Here is a 20,475-nt window from a genome sequence, read left to right on the forward strand (position 1 = left end):
TGTGGGTGCAGACCAGTTTATTGCAGACATCACTCCCCCCCATGCACCAGGCGGTCCCAGAGCTATCTGGAAGAGTGGGGAATTAGCGGGATGGGAAAGGGCAGGTGGGGTAAAGGGAAGAGATGGGGGAGGGATAAGGGAAGAGAGAGAAGGTATAGTGGTTTAAAGGGGAGTGGTTTGTCAATGGGGAGACTGTTAAGCATGGGGGATAGGGTGTTCAATGGGCAGGGGGAGTGTTGAACAGGAGGAGGGAGGAGGGTTTTCAATGGGAGTGAGTGGGGGTGTGGAGAGGGTGTCCAAGGGCAAGGAGGAAGGGCAGGAAGGTGGGCGTTTACTATTCCTGGAGCACAAGGTGGTAAAGAGCATAGTCTGATCCAACATGCCCCTCCCACCCTGATCCCATCACAGAAGTGCACATACACAAACCCCTCCCTTCCAAATATAATCCACCTTCGCCATTGTTCAAAGCACCCCAATCCCCCCCCCATTAGATCTGTGTATCTTCCCACCTCATCCTCTGAGTTGGGAACAGGAGGGGTGCAGTTGGGGGGGGGGGGGGGGGGGAGGAAGAGGACAAAGATGTCAGGTGGGTTTTTGGTTCTCAGGCTTGACTCACCCTCCACCCCAACCCTTCCCTCTGGCTCAGTTTCTGGGAGAGGCGAGTGGGCCCCGGGAAAGAGAGCCCCTCCTCCCCACTCCCCTCCCCTTTGTCCGCCCGTCCAGCGGGCGACAGCCCAGCGTCGCTCCCACTGCCAGTGTGGAGGCCGTCCCCTCAGAACGTTCCCCTACCCCCTCGTGCCCCTCCCTCAGTGCCTGGGGCTGGGGCAGCTTCTGACAGACCTCAGCGTAGCTCAACTTCCGGGGTTCCTGGTGGGGGTGAAGAGGGGAGAGTGGAGAGGTCAGATTGGGTGATGTACCTCCAAACAGCCTCCACAGCCCTTGACAATTTCCCCTCCCATCCTCCTCCCCTCTCTCATCTACCCCAGCCTAGACCCTCCCACCCTCAGCACCCTACTCCCTCCAAAACACCCCCTCACACTCTACTCCAGCATCTCCCTCAACAACCCCCCACCTTGCCCTCTCCACCCACCACAGCAACCCAGAAGAACACAAACACAGCCCAGTACTCACAGGTGGAGGCGCGACACTGGGCAAAGCAGATGTGGAGCTGACGGACAGTGACAGGGCATGGGGAGTCTGAGGGGGAGCAGGACCCACCTCTGCAGCGGGGAGATCCACTGTCAGCAACCTGGGAGAGGAGTGCAAGGGAAATGATGTGCAGGAGTGGGGTGGGGAGCAGGAAAAAGAAATAGACGGGAAGCAAGAGGGAGAAAGTGAGCAAAAGGGGAGGGGCAGAGGGAGAGAGCAGAAGGAGAGGAGAGTGGGTAGGAGCGAGGAGGCAAGGAGAGAGCAGCAGGGAAGGGAAGTATATGGGTGGAAAAAAAAAGATTTAAATATCAGCTTTCATACACCCAGATTTCCTCCACTCTTCTCCCAAACATTGAATCATTCCCTCCTCTTCACCGACCAACCCGCCAACACTGCCCCTCACTCAGTGATGCGGGACAGACCTCGAGATTCACACTGGATCATCATCCTCTGACTTAATGCAACAGCAGCAAGGATGGTGCGCTGGGTCTTCTGGGGGGGAGGGTTGACTGCCAGGTGGTTGATGCTGGGTGATCAATAGTCACACAGCAGACAGGTCCTCATCCCAAATGATTGACGCTGAACATTATTCCTTTGCAGGCCAGTTCCAATTGCTCGTGATGGGCCCTCTAAATCTTTTCTAACCATGTACCTGTCCAAGTGTCTTATAAATACTGTTAATGCCCCTGACCTAACCACTTCCATTGGCAGCTCATTCCATGCACCCACCACCCTCTGGGTGAAAAATGTTACCCCTCAGGTTCCCTTTAAATCTCCTTCCTCTAACCATAAACCTATGCCCTCTAGTTCTTCATTCCTAAAATTTGTAAATAGGCTGCACATTTACCCTCAGTCCCTAGGTCACCCCTCTGTCCCAGACACGGTGTGGGTCTGACTCAAGGATAGGGAGACGGGAACTATGCACAGTGCTCCCGGTGTGGGTCTGACCCAGGGACGGGGAGACGGGAACTGTGTACGGTGCTCCTGGTGTGGGTCTGACCCAGGGATAGGGAGACAGGAACTATGCACGGAGCTCCCAGTGTGGGTCTGACCCAGGTATAGGGAGACAGGAACTGTGCACAGTGCTCCCGGTGTGGGTCTGACCCAGGGATAGGGAGATGGGAACTGTGTACGGTGCTCCCGGTGTGGGTCTGACCCAGGGATAGGGAGACGGGAACTATGCACGGTGCTCCCAGTGTGGGTCTGACCCAAGGACAGGGAAGAGTGGTCTCAGCTGTCGTTCCAGATTATGTCTTGTTCCCCAGAGTGCACCTGCTCCATACCTGTCCACTGTTTCTGGTTGTGCCATTGGATCGTAGGTGGAAGACTCCACTGGCTGAGGCATCGTTTCAACGTGTGCTGGATTTGTGACTGACCCTGGTGGACTAACTAGTGAGTCCTTACACCGATCCTGGACAAAGAGGAACATAGCAAGTCATGCAACATGGAAATAGCCCTTTGGCCCAACTCATTCATGCTGATCAAGGTGCTGATCTACAGAGTTTCTTCTGCTTGTATTTGACACATATCCCTCTGGATCTTTTCTATCCATGGAACAGTCCAATCTGCCTCAACCACTTCTAGCAGCTTGTTCCATATACAAACCACTTGCTGGGTGAAAAGTTGCCCCTCAGGTCAAAGGGGCTCTGATGGAACTTAGGAGTGACAAGAGAATGAAGGGCTTATTCATACAGAATACTACCCATTAATGACAACCCAGAGACAGACAGACACACCTACAGACGTAGCTTCAGACCCTACCTTGTGCATACTCAGGCCTTTAACAACATCAGCCATCCTGTTCTGTAGGTGTGGCTCAGCCTGTGAGGTATGGACAGACCCCGGGAGTGGGGGGAAGTTAGACAGCTCCAGGTCAACCTTCTGCGCTGGATTTTCTGTCGACAGGGTCTTCTGTGGAAGGAAGTCACTAATCAGGAACACTTCATGACAGGGTCTGTCACTGTGTAACACTGGGGTACGGTACCGGTGGGGATGGGTCTGTCACTGTGTAACACTGGGGTACGGTACTGATAGGGACGGGTCTGTCGCTGTATAACACCGGGGTACGGTACCGGTGGGGACGGGTCTGTCACTGTGTAACACCGGGGTACAGTACCGGTGGGGACGGGTCTTGTCACTGTGTAACACCGGGGTACGGTACCGGTGGGGACGGGTCTGTCAGTCTGTAACACCGGGGTACGGTACCGGTGGGGACGGGTCTGTCAGTCTGTAACACCGGGGTACGGTACCGGTGGGGACGGGTCTGTCAGTCTGTAACACCGGGGTACGGTACCGGTGGGGACGGGTCTGTCACTGTGTAACACCGGGGTACGGTACCGGTGGGGACGGGTCTGTCACTGTGTAACACCGGGGTTCGGTACCGGTGGGGACGGGTCTGTCAGTGTGTAACACCGGGGTACGGTACCGGTGGGGACGGGTCTGTCACTGTGTAACACCGGGGTTCGGTACCGGTGGGGACGGGTCTGTCAGTGTGTAACACCGGGGTACGGTACCGGTGGGGACGGGTCTGTCACTGTGGAACACCGGGGTACGGTACCGGTGGGGACGGGTCTGTCACTGTGGAACACCGGGGTACGGTACCTGTGGGGACGGGTCTGTCACTGTGTAACACAGGGGTACGGTACCGGTGGGGACGGGTCTGTCACTGTGTAACACCGGGGTACGGTACCGGTGGGGACGGGTCTGTCACTGTGTAACACCGGGGTACGGTACCGGTGGGGACGGGTCTGTCACTGTGTAACACCGGGGTACGGTACCGGTGGGGACGGGTCTGTCACTGTGTAACACCGGGGTACGGTACCGGTGGGGACGGGTCTGTCACTGTGTAACACCGGGGTACGGTACCGGTGGGGACGGGTCTGTCACTGTGTAACACCGGGGTACGGTACCGGTGGGGACGGGTCTGTCACTGTGTAACACCGGGGTACGGTACCGGTGTGGACGGGTCTGTCACTGTGTAACACCGGGGTACGGTACCGGTGGGGACGGGTCTGTCACTGTGTAACACCGGGGTACGGTACCGGTGGGGACGGGTCTGTCACTGTGTAACACCGGGGTACTGTACCGGTGGGGACGGGTCTGTCACTGTGTAACACCGGGGTACGGTACCGGTGGGGACGGGTCTGTCACTGTGTAACACCGGGGTACGGTACCGGTGGGGACGGGTCTGTCACTGTGTAACACCGGGGTACGGTACCGGTGTGGACGGGTCTGTCACTGTGTAACACCGGGGTACGGTACCGGTGTGGACGGGTCTGTCACTGTGTAACACCGGGGTACGGTACCGGTGGGGACGGGTCTGTCACTGTGTAACACCGGGGTACGGTACCGGTGGGGACGGGTCTGTCACTGTGTAACACCGGGGTACGGTACCGGTGGGGACGGGTCTGTCAGTGTGTAACACCGGGGTACGGTACCGGTGGGGACGGGTCTGTCAGTGTGTAACACCGGGGTACGGTACCGGTGGGGACGGGTCTTGTCACTGTCTAACAGCGGGGTATGGTGCTGGCAGTTGCAATTTTACTCACCTGCATTCTGTCCTCTTCCCTTCTTTTTCGACCACGGTACGCACCTCGCCTGGGGTAGGACACACAATTATTAGTAGTGAGCTTCCCCCAGATGAAGTACAGATACAGTTTACAACATCCCCACCTCACAAGTCCTATGAAACATCCCCGGGGTCAGACACAGACTGCAGCTCCCTCCACACCGTTCCACCTCACACTCTCAGGGTCAGACACAATGTGACGCTTTCTCCACGCTGTCCTATCACGCACTCCAAGGTTCAGATACAGCATTCATTCCCTGGGTGTTGAATAGATGTAGATGACTGCTGATTCCAGTATTCTCACCTTTCTCTGATACCTGATTCCACACTGTGAGTCATTCCCTGAGGGAGTGAATCCTTCTGCTCGTAGTCTGCCACTTCATCATCTTCTTTGGCACAGACCTGAGGGGAGAGTCCGCTCACCTCTTCCTCTGCTATAGAGTAGCCTCTCAACCCCTCCAGGTGCCCACTCCGCACACTGAACTTCCCTTGGAACCTGCTGAACAGAGGAACTTAGTCAGGGTTTAGGGCCTACTTTCAATGAGAACACTACGTCCTCTCCCAACCCACACCCTTGCCCCTAGTTTCACCATTCACTCATCATCCATTGCTTTACACTCTACGGATTTGCTTTAAGTCTACACTGGAGTGGCGGGTGGGGGTAAGTAGGAAGTAACATCAAACAGTGAATAATACAGCAGAGCAATACGCCTTCGGCCCTGAATATTGAGAACATCAGCAAGAGGCAGAGCCTCAAGCAGGCATCACCCATCACCAAGAATTCTCACCATCCGGGATATGTCATTTTCTCATTACTACCTTCAGGGAGGAGGGACAGGAGTCTGAAGACAAACACTGGATTTAGGAATAACTTCCACCCCTCCACTATCTGATTTCGGAACTGGTCATGGACCAACAAACACTAGCTCATTAATTTGCTTTCTCATTGCACGATTTATTTTTATGCTTATTTTGTCTGCCAAAGCAACAAATTTTATGACATATGCCAGTGATAATAAATCTGTTTCTGACTGCCTCTTCCGTATCTGCCTCCGCCACCATTTCTGGCAGCACAACCCAGACACCCACCACTCTCTGTAGAATTTACTCCCTCTCACCTTAAATGCATGTCCGCTGGTACCAGATATTTCAAACCTGAGAGAGAAAGATACCGGCTCTCTACTCTATCTGTGCCTCTCAATCTTATAAACCTGTATCTCCCCCTCAGCCTCCTTCACTCCAGAGAAAACAACCCAAGTTCATCCAACCTCTCCTTGTAGCTCAGACTCTCTAATTCAGGTAACATGCTCGTGATCCTCTTCAGCACCCTCTCCAAGTCTTCACATCCTTCCTGTAATGACTGACCTGTCCTGCACACAGACCATAGATGCAATGACAAGGAAAGCAGTTCTTGAATCAACTTGTGCAAGATCGGGTGCTATGTGTGGAGTTTTGGCCTTGATTACCTTGATTACCTGAGCTTAAGAGCTGAGGTAATGTTACAGCTCTATAAAATCTTGGTTAGACCACACTTTTTTTTTTGTATTTGAGTTCAGTTCTGGTCATCTCATGATAGGAAGGATGTGGAAGCTTTAGAGAGATTACACAGATTTACCAGGGTGCTGGCTGAATTGAAGAATATGGTGAATTTTAGAACAGAATCAACAAACTCATTCGTAAGGCCAGTGATGTTGTGGGTGTGGAACTGGACTCTCTGACAGTGGTGCCTGAAAAGAGGATGCTGTCCAAGTTGCATGCCATCTTGGACAATGTCTCCCATCCACTCCATAATGTACTGGTTAGGCACAGGAGTACGTTCAGCCAGAGACTCATTCCACCGAGATGCAACACTGAGTGTCATAGGAGGTCATTCCTGCCTGTGGCCATCAAACTTTACAACTCCTCCCTTGGAGTGTCAGACACCCTGAGCCAATAGGCTCTGGTCCTGGACTAATTTCCACTTGGCATGATTAACTTATTATTATTTAATTATTTATGGTTTTATATTGCTATATTTCTACCTATTCTTGGTTGGTGTGACTGTAATGAAACCCAATTTCCCTCGAGATCAATAAAGTATGTCTGTCTGTCTGTCTGTTATGAAGATAGGCCGAGTGAGTTAGGGCTTTTCTCTTTGGAGCAAAGGAAGATGAGAGGTGACATGTTGATCAGAGGCATAACGTGGACAGCCAGAGAATTATTCCCAGGGCAGAAATGGCTAATACAAGGGGACATAATTTTAAGGTAATTGGGGGAAAGTATAGGAGGATGTCAGAGGAAAGTTTTTTTTAAAAAATATACAGAGAGTGGTAAGTGCATGGAACATTCAGCCAGGGTGGCATAGTTTTGGGACATTTAAGAGACTCTTAGATAGGCACAAGGATGTAAGAAAGATGGAGGGCTATGTGGAAGGGAAGCATTAGATTGATCGTGGAGTAGGTTGAAAGGTAAGCACAACATCATGGGACAAAGGGTCTGTAATGTGCTATACTATTCTATGTTCTGCAACTCTAATCATTGACTCAGGAGGTTAGGAGTTTCTGGCTTGTCACAGAACACTCAGAAACTTATCAGAAGTATCCTGACCAGTTGCAAAGTGGCATTTACTGTTATAATGAAAAACTTGCTTGCAGCAGCATCACAGACACATAGCTTCAGACACAACGTTCACACAGAAAACAAATTAAGACACAATATTTATAAGAAAGAGCAATTAGAACAAAAAGCACAACCTCTATTGTAGTACAGAGTGGTCACGGTGTTTCTGTACGGAGGAAATGATTAGGGTTGTGCCGGTTGGTTCAGGAACCGAATGGTTGAAGGGAAGAAGCTGTTCCTGAACCTGGTGGGACTTCAGGCTTCTGTACCTCCTGCCCGATGGGAGCTGTTCATAGTCTGGTATGGCAATTCAAATGCGCAGAATGTAAGAAGCTGCAGAGAGTTGTGTACTCAGCCCAATACATCACAGGCACATCCTTCCCCACCATCAGAAGTATCTACAGGAGGCACTGCCTCAAGAATGCAATATCCATCACAGATCCCCACCATCTTCTACCAGCTCCTATTTTTGAGGAAGTCAAACGTAAGGGCAAAGTGTACAATTAATGGCAGGACCTTGAGGAGCATTGATATACAGAGATATCTTGGGGTACAAGTCCAACACAAGTTGATAGGGTAGTGAAAGGGGCAAATAGCACACTATTTGTCAAGGGGGAGTACACAAGTTGTGAAGTCAACATTCAAAGTAAAGATCAAAAAGCATTCAGACAGAACACCAAGGTACAGGGAGATAAGGACCACAGGCAAGCATAGGGGATCAGACAGACTGGTAAGGTTTCATCGGGAATACTGTGTGCAGTTCTGGTCCCTGTACTTCAGCAAGGACATGGCACCACTGGAGAAAGTGCAAAGGAGATTCCCTGGGTTCACTAGCACCCAGGGAATGCTGGCATCAGAACAATGCTGCCTTTTTAAACCTCTGCAGATAGATAAGCCAGATAAGAGTATCATCCAAGTATGGACCAGCTGGGAATATGGACTGAAATCTGAATCAGCTGGAGTTTAGTACAGACAAGTGTGATGTATTGCACTTTGGAAGGACAAACCAAGGTAGAACATACAAGGTAAATGGTAGGGCACTGAGGAGTGCAGTAGAACAGAGGGATCTAGGAAAACAGATACAAATTCCCTAAAAGTGGCGTCACAGGTAGATAGGGTAGTAAAGAGAGCTTTTGGTACATTGGCCTTTATAAATCAAAGTATTGAGTATAAGAGTTGTAATGTTATGGCGAGATTGTATAAGGCATTAGTGAGGCACAGTTTGCAGTATTGTGTGCAGTTTTGGTCACCAAATTACAGGAAGGATAGATGGGTATAGATAGAGTGAATGCAAGCAGGCTTTTTCCACTGAGGCTAGGGGAGAAAAAAACCAGAGGACATGGGTTAAGGGTGAAGGGGAAAAGTTTAAAGGGAACATGGGGGGGGGGGGGGGCTTCTTCACACAGAGAGTGTTGGGAGTGTGGAATGAGCTGCCAGATGAAGTGGTAAATGCGGTCTCACTTTTAACATTTAAGAAAAACTTGGGACAGGTACGTGGATGAGAGGTGTATGGAGGGATATGGTCCAGGTGCAGGTCAGCAGAACTAGGCAGAAAAATGGTTTGGCACAGTCAACAATGGCCAAGAGACCTGTTTCTGTACTGTAATGTTCTATGGTTCTAAATGAGGACAAGTGGGATTAGTGTAGGTGGTTAAGAAAAGGTAAACAAGAAAGTTAAGAGTTGAAACCATTCTGAGGTATAATTTGACTACACTATCATGTTGACATAATCATGAAGCAAAAGTGTGTCAGGGTAGTAAGGAGATAGACACACAAACACTTTGAAGTGTTCCACTGGAATCACAGCTCACACAAGCCTGAATGTATACACTGTCCTCACCAGCTTGTCTATGCTGCCACCTTCAGGGACATCTGGACTTGCACACCCACGTCCCTCTGTTCCTTGACATTACCCATCTTTCATGGTGTGTGTCCTACCTTTGTACACAGTGGACCTTCTGTCCCTCGACACCCCCCACCCTTCACAGTGTGTCCTACCTTTGAAACCCGAAGTTGCTCTGTTCATCAACACTTGCCTGGATCCTAGATGGCCTCAAAAACTCAACACAATAACTGGCTCGATCAGTACCACATCCATAAATCTGAACACACACAGAATCAGCTGTTTGGACCATCGACATAACACACGACAGCAAGTCAACGAGACTCAGACAGTACCTTTCAATCTTACCACCTCTATTAGTGGCAGCAAAATCACTGGGAACACCACCACCTGGAAGATGCTCTCCAAGCCTGACGTCGAAATATATTAATCATTCCTTCACCATCACGGGGTCAGAATGCCAGAACTCCCTCCCTCACAGCATTCTGGGAATCCCCATATCTAAAGAACAGCTGTGGTTCCAGATGACAGCTCACCATAACCTTCTTCATCCATGTACCTGTCCAAGTGCCTTCTAAATGTTAGTGTACCTGGCTTAATCACTTCCTCTGGCTGCTCATTCCATATAGAGACCACCCTTTGGGTGAAGAAGTTGCCACTAGGGTTCCTATTCAATCTCTCCCCTCTCACCTTAGACCTGTCCCTCCAGTTCTTGATTCACCAACCCCAGCGAAAAGACTGTGCAGAAATCCATGTCCCTCATGGCTTTATGCATCTAAAAATCATCTCACTTTCATTCATCAGTTCTCAAGTCTCAACCTCTTTCCATAACTTAGACCCTCAAGTCCTGGTAACATCCTCGTAAATCTCCTCTGCACACTTTCCAGGGTGAAACGGGCTAACACCAGGGGGCATATTTTTAAGATGAGTAGAGGAAAGCGTAGGGGATGTCAGTGATAAGTTAAACAGAAAATGGTGTATGCGTAGAATACCCTGCCAGAGGTGGTGGTTGAGGCAGATACCTTCAGGGGCAGTGAAGAGACATTTAGATAGGTACATGGGTGACAGAAAAATAAAGGGGTACACAAGAGGGAAGGGTTAGATCAACCATAGAGTAGATTATAAGGTTCACAAAACACTGTGGGTTGAAGGGTCTTTACTGATGTGCTATGCTCTATGCACGGCACTTAATATAGAATCTTCGCACAGCATCTCCCCGGTCCATCCAGACTCCTGTAATCCATTCACCAACATGTTGATTAACCAGTCTTCCGAGTCTGCGGTCCATACAGGCCACAGAGGAACATTGGGATGTTTTGTTTTAATTTGGGGGGGGGGGGGAGGAAGAGAGAGAAGGAGAGAGAAATTCCGAAGTAGCCCTCAGATCTCATAATCTTGTGGGTCATTGGGTGGGGAAATCCCAGAACAGAGCTGTAGAGGGGTGGAGAGTGGTAAGAAATGGAGGGAAAACAGGGAGAGGGAGGGGGTCACAGGAAATGGGGCGGCGAAAGCAGAATTCAGGGGGAGGGGTGGTGGGGGAGAGGAAGGAAGACTCCACTGCTCAGTCTGCAGATCCCCTTGGCCCTCCCAGCGCGGTACTGATCATCAATGGGCTCCTCAGAGAAGGGGTGTGGACAGGGACCAGGGTGAAAGTGTGCAGTCAACTCCCCCACCTGTCACACAAGCAGTCCTCACCGGTTTGTGTGGTAGGGCCGAACGTGACCCACAGTTGCGTTGGAGGACTTGTATCCTTTGGCCGAGGAGAATCCGTTCACAAAACAGCTGTTGGGAAGGGGAGCCTGTTCAGCGGAAAGAGAACATTAGCAACAAACGTACTGGTAAGACAGGTAAAAGCAAGGGGACGCTGGGAATGTGTGATGGGACAGTGTGGAGGCAGATTCACACTGTGTCTGACCCTGGGAGTGAGTGATGGGACAGTGTAGAGGGAGCTTCAGGCAAAGTATGACTCTGGGAGTACGTTATGAGACGGTGTGGGGTGAGCTTCACTCTGTGTCTGACTCTGGAAGTGGGTGATGGGACCGTGTGGAGGGAGATTCACTCTGTCTCTGACCCCGGGAGTGTGTGAGGGGACAGTGTGGAGGGAGATTCCCTCTGTGTCTGACCCTGGGGGAGTGTGATGGGACGGTGTGGAGGGAGATTCACTCTGTGTCTGACCCTGGGAGTGTGTGATGGGACGGTGTGGAGGGAGATTCACTCCGTGTCTGATGCTGGGAGTGTGTGATGGGACGGGGTGGAGGGAGATTCACTCTGTGTCTAACCCTGGGAGTGTGTGATGGGACGGTGTGGAGGGAAATTCACTCTGTGTCTGACCCTGGGAGTGTGTGATGGAAGAGTGCAGAGGGAGATTCACACACTGTCTGACCTTGGTAGTGTGTGATGGGATGGCGTGGAGGGAGATTCAATCTGTGTCTGCCGCTGGGAGTGTGTGATGGGAGAGTGGAGAGGGACATTAACTCCGTGTCTGATCCAGGGAGTCCGTGATGGGACAGTATGGAGGGAGATTCACTATGTGTTTGACCCTGGGAGGGTGTGATGGGACAGTGTAAAGGGAGATTCACTCTGTCTCATAGTGGGAGTGTGTGATGGGAAAGTGTGGAGGGAAATTCACTGTGTGTCTGACCCTGGGAGTGTGTGATTGGACGGTGTGGAGGGAGATTCACTCTCTGTATGACCCAGGGAGTGTGTGATGGGACAGTGTGGAGGGAGCTTCACACAAAGCCTGACCCTGGGAGTGTGTGATGGGACAGTGTAGAGGGAGATTCACTCCCTGTCTCACCCTGCGAGTGTGTGATGGGACAGTGCAGAAGGAGATTCACTCTCTTTCTCACAGTGGGAGTGTGTGATGGGAAGGTGTGGAGGGAGATTTACTCTGTGTCTGAGACTGGGAGTGTGTGATGCGACGGAGTGGAGGGTGATTCACTCTGTGTCTGACCTTGGGAGTGTGTGATAGGACGATGTGGAGGAAGAATCACTGTGTGTCTGACCCTGGGAGAGTGTGATGGGACGGAAAGGAGGGAGATTCACTCTGTGTTGTCCGTGGGAGTGTGTGCTGGGACAGTGGAGATGGCGATTCAGTCTCTGTCTGACCATGGGAGTGTGATGGGACAGTGCAGAGGGAGATTAAATTTGTGTCTGACCCTGGGAGTGTGTGATGGGACAGTCTGGAGGGAGATTCACGCAAGGAATGATCCCGGGAGTGAGCGATGGGACAGTGTAGAGGGAGATTCACTCTGTGTCTGACCCTGGGAGTGTGTGATGGGACGGTGTGGAGGGAGATTCACTCTCTCTGACCCCGGGAGTGTGGAATGGGATGGTGTTGAGGGAGATTCACTCTGGGTCTGACAATGGGAGTGTGTGATGGGACAGCGGAGAGGGAGATTCACTCTCTGTCTCACCCTGCGAGTGTGTGATGGGACAGTCTGGAGGGAGTTTCACTCAGTGTCTGACCTTGGTAATGTATGATGGGACGATGTGGAGGGAGATTCCCTGTGTGTCTGACCCTGGGGGAGTGGGATGGGACAGTGTGGAGGGACATTCACTCCGTGTCTGACCCTGGGAGTGTGTGATGGAAGAGTGCAGAGGGAGATTCACACTCTGTCTGACCTTGGTAGTGTGTGATGGGATGGCGTGGAGGGAGATTCAATCTGTGTCTGCCGCTGGGAGTGTGTGATGGGAGAATGGAGAGGAAGATTCACTCTCTGTCTCACCCTGGGAGTGTGTGATGGGACAGTGCGGACGCAGCTTCACTCTGTGTATGACCCCGGGAGTGTGTGATGGGACAGTGTGGAGGGAGCTTCACTCTGTGTCTGATCCAGGGAGTCCGTGATGGGACAGTATGGTGGGAGATTCACTCTGTGTTTGACCCTGGGAGGGTGTGAGGGGACGGGGTGGAGGGAGATTCACTCTCTGTCTGACCCAGGGAGTGTGTGATGGGACAGTGTGGAGGGAGCTTCACTCTGTGTCTGACCCTGGGAGTGTGTGATGGGACAGTGTGGAGGGAGATTCACGCAAAGCCTGACCCTGGGAGTGTGTGATGGAATAGAGTGGAGGAGGATTCACTCTGTGTCTGACCCCGGGACTGTGTGATGGGACAGTGTGGAGGGAGATTCACGCAAAACCTGACCCTGGGAGTGTGTGATGGGTCAGAGCAGACGCAGCTTCACTCTGTGTATGACCCTGGTAATGTGTGATGGGACGATGTGGAGGGAGATTCACTGTGTGTCTGACCCCGGGAGTGTGTGATGGGACAGTGTGGAGGGAGATTCACTGTGTCTGACACTGGGAGAGTGTGATGGGACGGAGTGGAGGGTGATTCACTCTGTGTCTGACCATGGGAGTGTGTGATGGGACAGAGTGGAGGGAGATACTCTCTGTGTCTGACCCCGGGACTGAGTGATGGGACAGTGTGGAGGGAGATTCACGCAAAACCTGACCCTGGGAGTGTGTGATGGGACAGTGTGGAGGGAGATTCACTGTGTCTGACACTGGGAGAGTGTGATGGGACGGAGTGGAGGGTGATTCACTCTGTGTCTGACCATGGGAGTGTGTGATGGGACAGTGTGGAGGGAGGTTCACGCAAAACCTGACCCTGGGAGTGTGTGATGGGACAGAGCAGACGCAGCTTCACTCTGAGTATGACGCTGGTAATGTGTGATGGGACGATGTGGAGGGAGATTCACTGTGTGTCTGACCCTGGAGGAGTGTAATGGGACGGCGTGGAGGGAGATTCACTCTGTGTCTGACCCTGGGAGTGTGTGATGGGACGGCGTGGAGGGAGATTCACTCTGTGTCTGACACTGGGAGTGTGTGATGGGACAGTGTGGAGTGAGATTCACTCTGTGTCTGACCCTGGGAGTGTGTGATGGGACGGCGTGGAGGGAGATTCACTCTGTGTCTGACACTGGGAGTGTGTGATGGGACAGTGTGGAGTGAGATTCACTCTGTGTCTGACCCTGGGAGTGTGTGATGGAACGGCGTGGAGGGAGATTCACTCTGTGCCTGACCCTGGGAGTGTGTGATGGGACAGTGTTGAGGGAGATTCACTGTGTCTGACCTTGAGAGTGTGTGATGGGACAGTGTGGAGGGAGCTTCACTCTGTGTCTGACCCTGGGAGGGTGTGATGGGACAGCGGAGAGGGAGATTCACTCTCTGTCTCACCCTGCGAGTGTGTGATGGGACAGTCTGGAGGGAGTTTCACTCAGTGTCTGTCCTTGGTAATGTATGATGGGACGATGTGGAGGGAGATTCACTGTGTGTCTGACCCTGGGGGAGTGGGATGGGACAGTGTGGAGGGACATTCACTCCGTGTCTGACCCTGGGAGTGTGTGATGGAAGAGTGCAGAGGGAGATTCACTCTCTGTCTCACCCTGGGAGTGTGTCATGGGACAGTGCGGATGCAGCTTCACTCTGTGTCTGACCCAGGTAATGTGTGATAGGATGATTTGGAGGGAGATTCACTGTGTGTCTGACCTTGGGAGTGTGTGATGGGACAGTGTGGAGGGAGATTCACTCCGTGTCTGATCCAGGGAGTCCGTGATGGGACAGTATGGTGGGAGATTCACTCTGTGTTTGACCCTGGGAGGGTGTGATGGGACGGGGTGGAGGGAGATTCACTCTCTGTCTGACCCAGGGAGAGTGTGATGGGACAGCGTGGAGGGAGCTTCACTCTGTGTCTGACCCTGGGAGTGTGTGATGGGACAGTGCAGAGGGAGATTCACACTCTTTCTCACAGTGGGAGTGTGTGATGGGAAGGTGTGGAGGGAGATTCACTGTGTGTCTCACCCCGGGAGTGTGGAATGGGACGGTATGGAGGGAGATTTACTCTGTGTCTGAGACTGGGAGTGTGTGATGGGATGGAGTGGAGGGTGATTCACTCTGTGTCTGACCTTGGGAGTGTGTGATAGGACGATGTGGAGGGAGAATCACTGTGTGTCTGACCCTGGGAGAGTGTGATGGGACGGAAAGGAGGGAGATTCACTCTGTGTTGTCCGTGGGAGTGTGTGCTGGGACAGTGGAGATGGCGATTCAGTCTCTGTCTGACCATGGGAGTGTGATGGGACAGTGCAGAGAGAGATTAAATTTGTGTCTGATCCTGGGAGTGTGTGATGGGACAGTCTGGAGGGAGTTTCACTCAGTGTCTGTCCTTGGTAATGTATGATGGGACGATGTGGAGGGAGATTCACTGTGTGTCTGACCCTGGGGGAGTGGGATGGGACAGTGTGGAGGGAGATTCACTCCGTGTCTGATCCAGGGAGTCCGTGATGGGACAGTATGGTGGGAGATTCACTCTGTGTTTGACCCTGGGAGGGTGTGATGGGACGGGGTGGAGGGAGATTCACTCTCTGTCTGACCCAGGGAGAGTGTGATGGGACAGCGTGGAGGGAGCTTCACTCTGTGTCTGACCCTGGGAGTGTGTGATGGGACAGTGTGGAGGGAGATTCACGCAAAGCCTGACCCTGGGAGTGTGTGATGGGACAGTGCAGAGGGAGATTCACACTCTTTCTCACAGTGGGAGTGTGTGATGGGAAGGTGTGGAGGGAGATTCACTGTGTGTCTCACCCCGGGAGTGTGGAATGGGACGGTATGGAGGGAGATTTACTCTGTGTCTGAGACTGGGAGTGTGTGATGGGATGGAGTGGAGGGTGATTCACTCTGTGTCTGACCTTGGGAGTGTGTGATAGGACGATGTGGAGGGAGAATCACTGTGTGTCTGACCCTGGGAGAGTGTGATGGGACGGAAAGGAGGGAGATTCACTCTGTGTTGTCCGTGGGAGTGTGTGCTGGGACAGTGTGGAGGGAGCTTCACTCTGTGTCTGACCCTGGGAGTGTGTGATGGGACAGTCTGGAGGGAGATTCACGCAAAGCCTGATCCCGAGAGTGAGCGATGGGACAGTGTAGAGGGAGATTCACTCTGTGTCTGACCCTGGGAGTGTGTGATGGGACGGTGTGGAGGGAGATTCACTCTCTCTGACCCCGGGAGTGTGGAATGGGATGGTGTTGAGGGAGATTCACTGTGTGTCTGACCCTAGGGGAGTGGGATGGGACAGTGTGGAGGGACATTCACTCCGTGTCTGACCCAGGGAGTGCATAATGGGACAGTACGGAGGGAGATTCACTCTGGGTCTGACAATGGGAGTGTGTGATGGGACAGCGGAGAGGGAGATTCACTCTCTGTCTCACCCTGCGAGTGTGTGATGGGACAGTCTGGAGGGAGTTTCACTCAGTGTCTGACCTTGGTAATGTATGATGGGACGATGTGGACTGAGATTCCCTGTGTGTCTGACCCTGGGGGAGTGGGATGGGACAGTGTGGAGGGACATTCACTCCGTGTCTGACCCTGGGAGTGCGTGATGGGATGGCGTGGAGGGAGATTCAATCTGTGTCTGACCTTGGGAGTGTGTGATGGGACAGTGTGGAGGGAGATTCACTCTGTGTCTGATCCAGGGAGTCCGTGATGGGACAGTTTTGTGGGAGATTCACTCTGTGTTTGACCCTGGGAGGGTGTGATGGGACGGGGTGGAGGGAGATTCACTCTCTGTCTGACCCAGGGAGTGTGTGATGGGACAGTGTGGAGGGAGCTTCACTCTGTGTCTGACACTGGGAGTGTGTGATGGGACAGTGTGGAGGGAGATTCACTCCGTGTCGAATCCAGGGAGAGCGTGATGGGACGGGGTGGAGGGAGATTCACTCTCTGTCTGACCCAGGGAGTGTGTGATGGGACAGTGTGGAGAGAGCTTCACTCTGTGTCTGACCCTGGGAGTGTGTGATGGGACAGTGTGGAGGGAGATTCACTCCGTGTCGAATCCAGGGAGAGCGTGATGGGACGGGGTGGAGGGAGATTCACTCTCTGTCTGACCCTGGGACTGTGTGATGGGACAGTGTGGAGGGAGATTCACGCAAAACCTTACCCTGGGAGTGTGTGATGGGTCAGAGCAGACGCAGCTTCACTCTGTGTATGACCCTGGTAATGTGTGATGGGACGATGTGGAGGGAGATTCACTGTGTGTCTGACCCTGGGAGTGTGTGATGGGACGGCGCGGAGGGAGATTCACTCTGTGTCTGACACAGTGATGGGACAGTATAGAGGGACCTTCACGCAAAGTGTGACCCCCGGAGTGTTCAATGGGATAGTGTGGAAGGAAATTCACTCTGTGTCTGACCCCGGGAGTGTGTGATGGGACAGTGTGGAGGGAGATTCACTGTGTCTGACACTGGGGGTGTGAGGTGGGACAGTATAGAGGGAGATTCACTCTGTGTCTGACACTGCGAGTGTGAGATGGGACAGTATAGACGGAGATTCACTCTGTGCCTGACCCTGGGAGTGTGTGATGGGACAGTGTGGAGGGACATTCACTCCGTGTCTGACCCAGGGAATGCACAATGGGACAGTATGGAGGGAGATTCACTCTGTGTCTGACCATGGGAGTGTGTGATGGGACAGTCTGGAGGGAGTTTCACTCAGTGTCTGACCCTGGGGGAGTGGGATGGGACAGTGTGGAGGGACATTCACTCCGTGTCTGACACTGGGAGTGTGTGATGGAAGAGTGCAAAGGGAGATTCACTCCCTGTCTCACCCTGCAAGTGTGTGATGGGACAGTGCAGAGGGAGATTCATTCTCTCTCTGACACTGGGTGTGTGAGATGGGACGCTGCAGAGTGAGCTTCACTCTGTGTCTGACTCTGGGAGTGTGTGATGGGACGGTGTGGAGGTAGATACAATCTCTGTCTCACCCCGGGAGTGCGGAATGGGACGGTGTGGTGGGAGATTCATTCTGTGTCTGACCCTGGGAGTGTGTGATGGGACAGTGTGGAGGGAGATGAACTCTATGTCCGACCCTGGGAGTTTGTGATGGGATAGTGTGGAAGGAGATTCACTCTGTGTCTGACCGTGGGAGTGTGTGATGGGACAGTGTGGAGGGAGATTCACTCTCTGTCTGATTCTGGGAATGTGTGATGGGACGTTGTAGAGGGAGATTCACTCTCAGTCTGAACCCGGGAGTGTGTGATGGGACAGTGTGGACGGAGATTTACTCCGTGTCTGACCCTGGGACTGTGTGATGGAAGAGTGCAGAGGGAGATTCACTCTCTTTCTCACAGTGGGAGTGTGTGATGGGAAGGTGTGGAGGGAGTTTCACTCTGTGTCTGACCCTGGTAATGTGTGATAGGACGATGTGGAGGGAGATTCACTGTGTGTCTCACCCCGGGAGTGTGGAATGGGACGGTGTGGAGGGAGACTTACTCTGTGTCTGAGACTGGGAGTGTGTGATGGGACAGTGTGGAGGGAGATTCACTCTGTGTCTGACCCTGGGAGAGTGTGATGGGACGGAGTGGAGGGTGATTCACTCTGTGTCTGACCTTGGGAGTGAGTGATGGGACAGAGTGGAGGGAGATACTCTCTGTGTCTGATCCCGGGACTGTGTGATGGGACAGTGTGGAGGGAGATTCACGCAAAACCTGACCCTGGGAGTGTGTGATGGGACAGAGCAGACGCAGCTTCACTCTGTGTATGACCCTGGTAATGTGTGATGGGACGATGTGGAGGGAGATGCACTGTGTGTCTGACCCTGGAGGAGTGTAATGGGACAGCGTGGAGGGAGATTCACTCTGTGTCTGACCCCTGGACTGTGTGATGGGACAGTGTGGGGGGAGATTCACTCTCAGTCTGAACCCGGGAGTGTGTGATGGGACAGTGTGGAGGGAGATTCACGCAAAACCTGACCCTGGGAGTGTGTGATGGGACAGAGCAGACGCAGCTTCACTCTGAGTATGACGCTGGTAATGTGTGATGGGACGATGTGGAGAGAGATTCACTGTGTGTCTGACCCTGGAGGAGTGTAATGGGACAACGTGGAGGGAGATTCACTCAGTGTCTGACCCTGGGAGTGTGTGATGGGACGGCGTGGAGGGAGATTCACTCTGTCTGACACTGGGAGTGAGTGATGGGACAGTATAGAGGGAGCTTCACTCAAAGTGTGACCCCGGGAGTGTGAGATGGGACAGTATAGACGGAGATTCACTCTGTGCCTGACCCTGGGAGTGTGTGATGGGACAGTGTTGAGGGAGATTCACTGTGTCTGACCTTGGGAGTGTGTGATGGGACAGTGTGGAGGGAGATTCACTCTCTGTCTGACCCAGGGAGTGTGTGATGGGACAGTGTGGAAGGAGCTTCACTCTGTGTCTGACCCTGGGAGTGTGTGATGGGACGATGTGGAGGGAGATTCACTGGGTGTCTGACCCTAGGGGAGTGGGATGGGACAGTGTGGAGGGACATTCACTCCGTGTCTGACCCAGGGAGTGCATAATGGGACAGTATGGAGGGAGATTCACTCTGGGTCTGACAATCGGAGTGTGTGATGGGACAGCGGAGAGGGAGATTCACTCTCTGTCTCACCCTGCGAGTGTGTGATGGGACAGTCTGGAGGGAGTTTCACTCCGTGTCTGACCATGGGAGTGTGTGATGGAAGAGTGCAGAGGGAGATTCACACTCTGTCTGACCATGGGAGTGTGTGATGGGACAGTGTGGAGGGAGATTCACTCCGTGTCTGATCCAGGGAGTCCATGATGGGACAGTATGGTGGGAGATTCACTCTGTGTTTGACCCTGGGAGGGTGAGATGGGACAGTGTAGAGGGAGATTCACTCCCTGTCTCACCCTGCGAGTGTGTGATGGGACAGTGCAGAGGGAGATTCACTCTCTTTCTCACAGTGGGAGTGTGTGATGGGAAGGTGTGGAGGGAGTTTCACTCTGTGTCTGACCCTGGTAATGTGTGATAGGACGATGTGGAGGGAGATTAACTGTGTGTCTCACCCCGGGAGTGTGTGATGGGACAGTGTGGAGGGAGATTCACTGTGTCTGACCCTGGGAGAGTGTGATGGGACGGAGTGGAGGATGATTCACTCTGTGTCTGAGACTGGGAGTGTGTGATGGGACGGAGTGGAGGGTGATTCACACTGTGTCTGACCTTGGGAGTGTGTGATGGGACGGAATGGAGGGAGATTCACTCTGTGTTGTCCGTGGGAGTGTGTGCTGGGACAGTGGAGATGGCGATTCACTCTCTGTCTGATCCTGGGAGTGTGTGATGGGACAGTGTGGAGGGAGCTTCACTCTGTGTCTGACCCTGGGAGTGTGTGATGGGACAGTGTGGAGGGAGATTCACGCAAAGCCTGACCCTGGGAGTGTGTGATGGGATAGTGTGGAGGGAGATTCACTCTGTGTCTGACCCCGGGAGTGTGATGGGACGGGGTGGAGGGAGCTTCACTCTGTGTCTGACCCTGGGAGTGTGTGATGGGACAGTGTGG

General features: G+C 52.8%; 1 protein-coding gene across 3 annotated transcripts in view; it reads right to left on the bottom strand.

Annotated features, from left to right (window-relative positions):
- Positions 1 to 20,475, bottom strand: part of larp4ab (La ribonucleoprotein 4Ab) — a 119,882-nt gene continuing 99,407 nt past the window's right edge. For 2 of the 3 annotated variants that reach the window (XM_059956197.1, XM_059956195.1), the window contains 7 exons: positions 10,854 to 10,957; positions 5,022 to 5,216; positions 4,698 to 4,746; positions 2,911 to 3,060; positions 2,433 to 2,560; positions 1,132 to 1,249; positions 1 to 867 (listed from right to left, as the gene is read on the bottom strand). In XM_059956197.1, the coding sequence (XP_059812180.1) occupies positions 643 to 867; positions 1,132 to 1,249; positions 2,433 to 2,560; positions 2,911 to 3,060; positions 4,698 to 4,746; positions 5,022 to 5,216; positions 10,854 to 10,957 (969 nt within the window). In that variant the 3' untranslated portion in view covers positions 1 to 642. The remainder of the gene's footprint in view (positions 868 to 1,131; positions 1,250 to 2,432; positions 2,561 to 2,910; positions 3,061 to 4,697; positions 4,747 to 5,021; positions 5,217 to 10,853; positions 10,958 to 20,475) is intronic. The other variant, XM_059956196.1, reaches the window with a different exon arrangement.

This window comes from Hypanus sabinus, chromosome X1 (genome assembly GCF_030144855.1).
Source record: "Hypanus sabinus isolate sHypSab1 chromosome X1, sHypSab1.hap1, whole genome shotgun sequence".
Classification (NCBI taxonomy): Eukaryota; Metazoa; Chordata; class Chondrichthyes; order Myliobatiformes; family Dasyatidae; genus Hypanus; species Hypanus sabinus.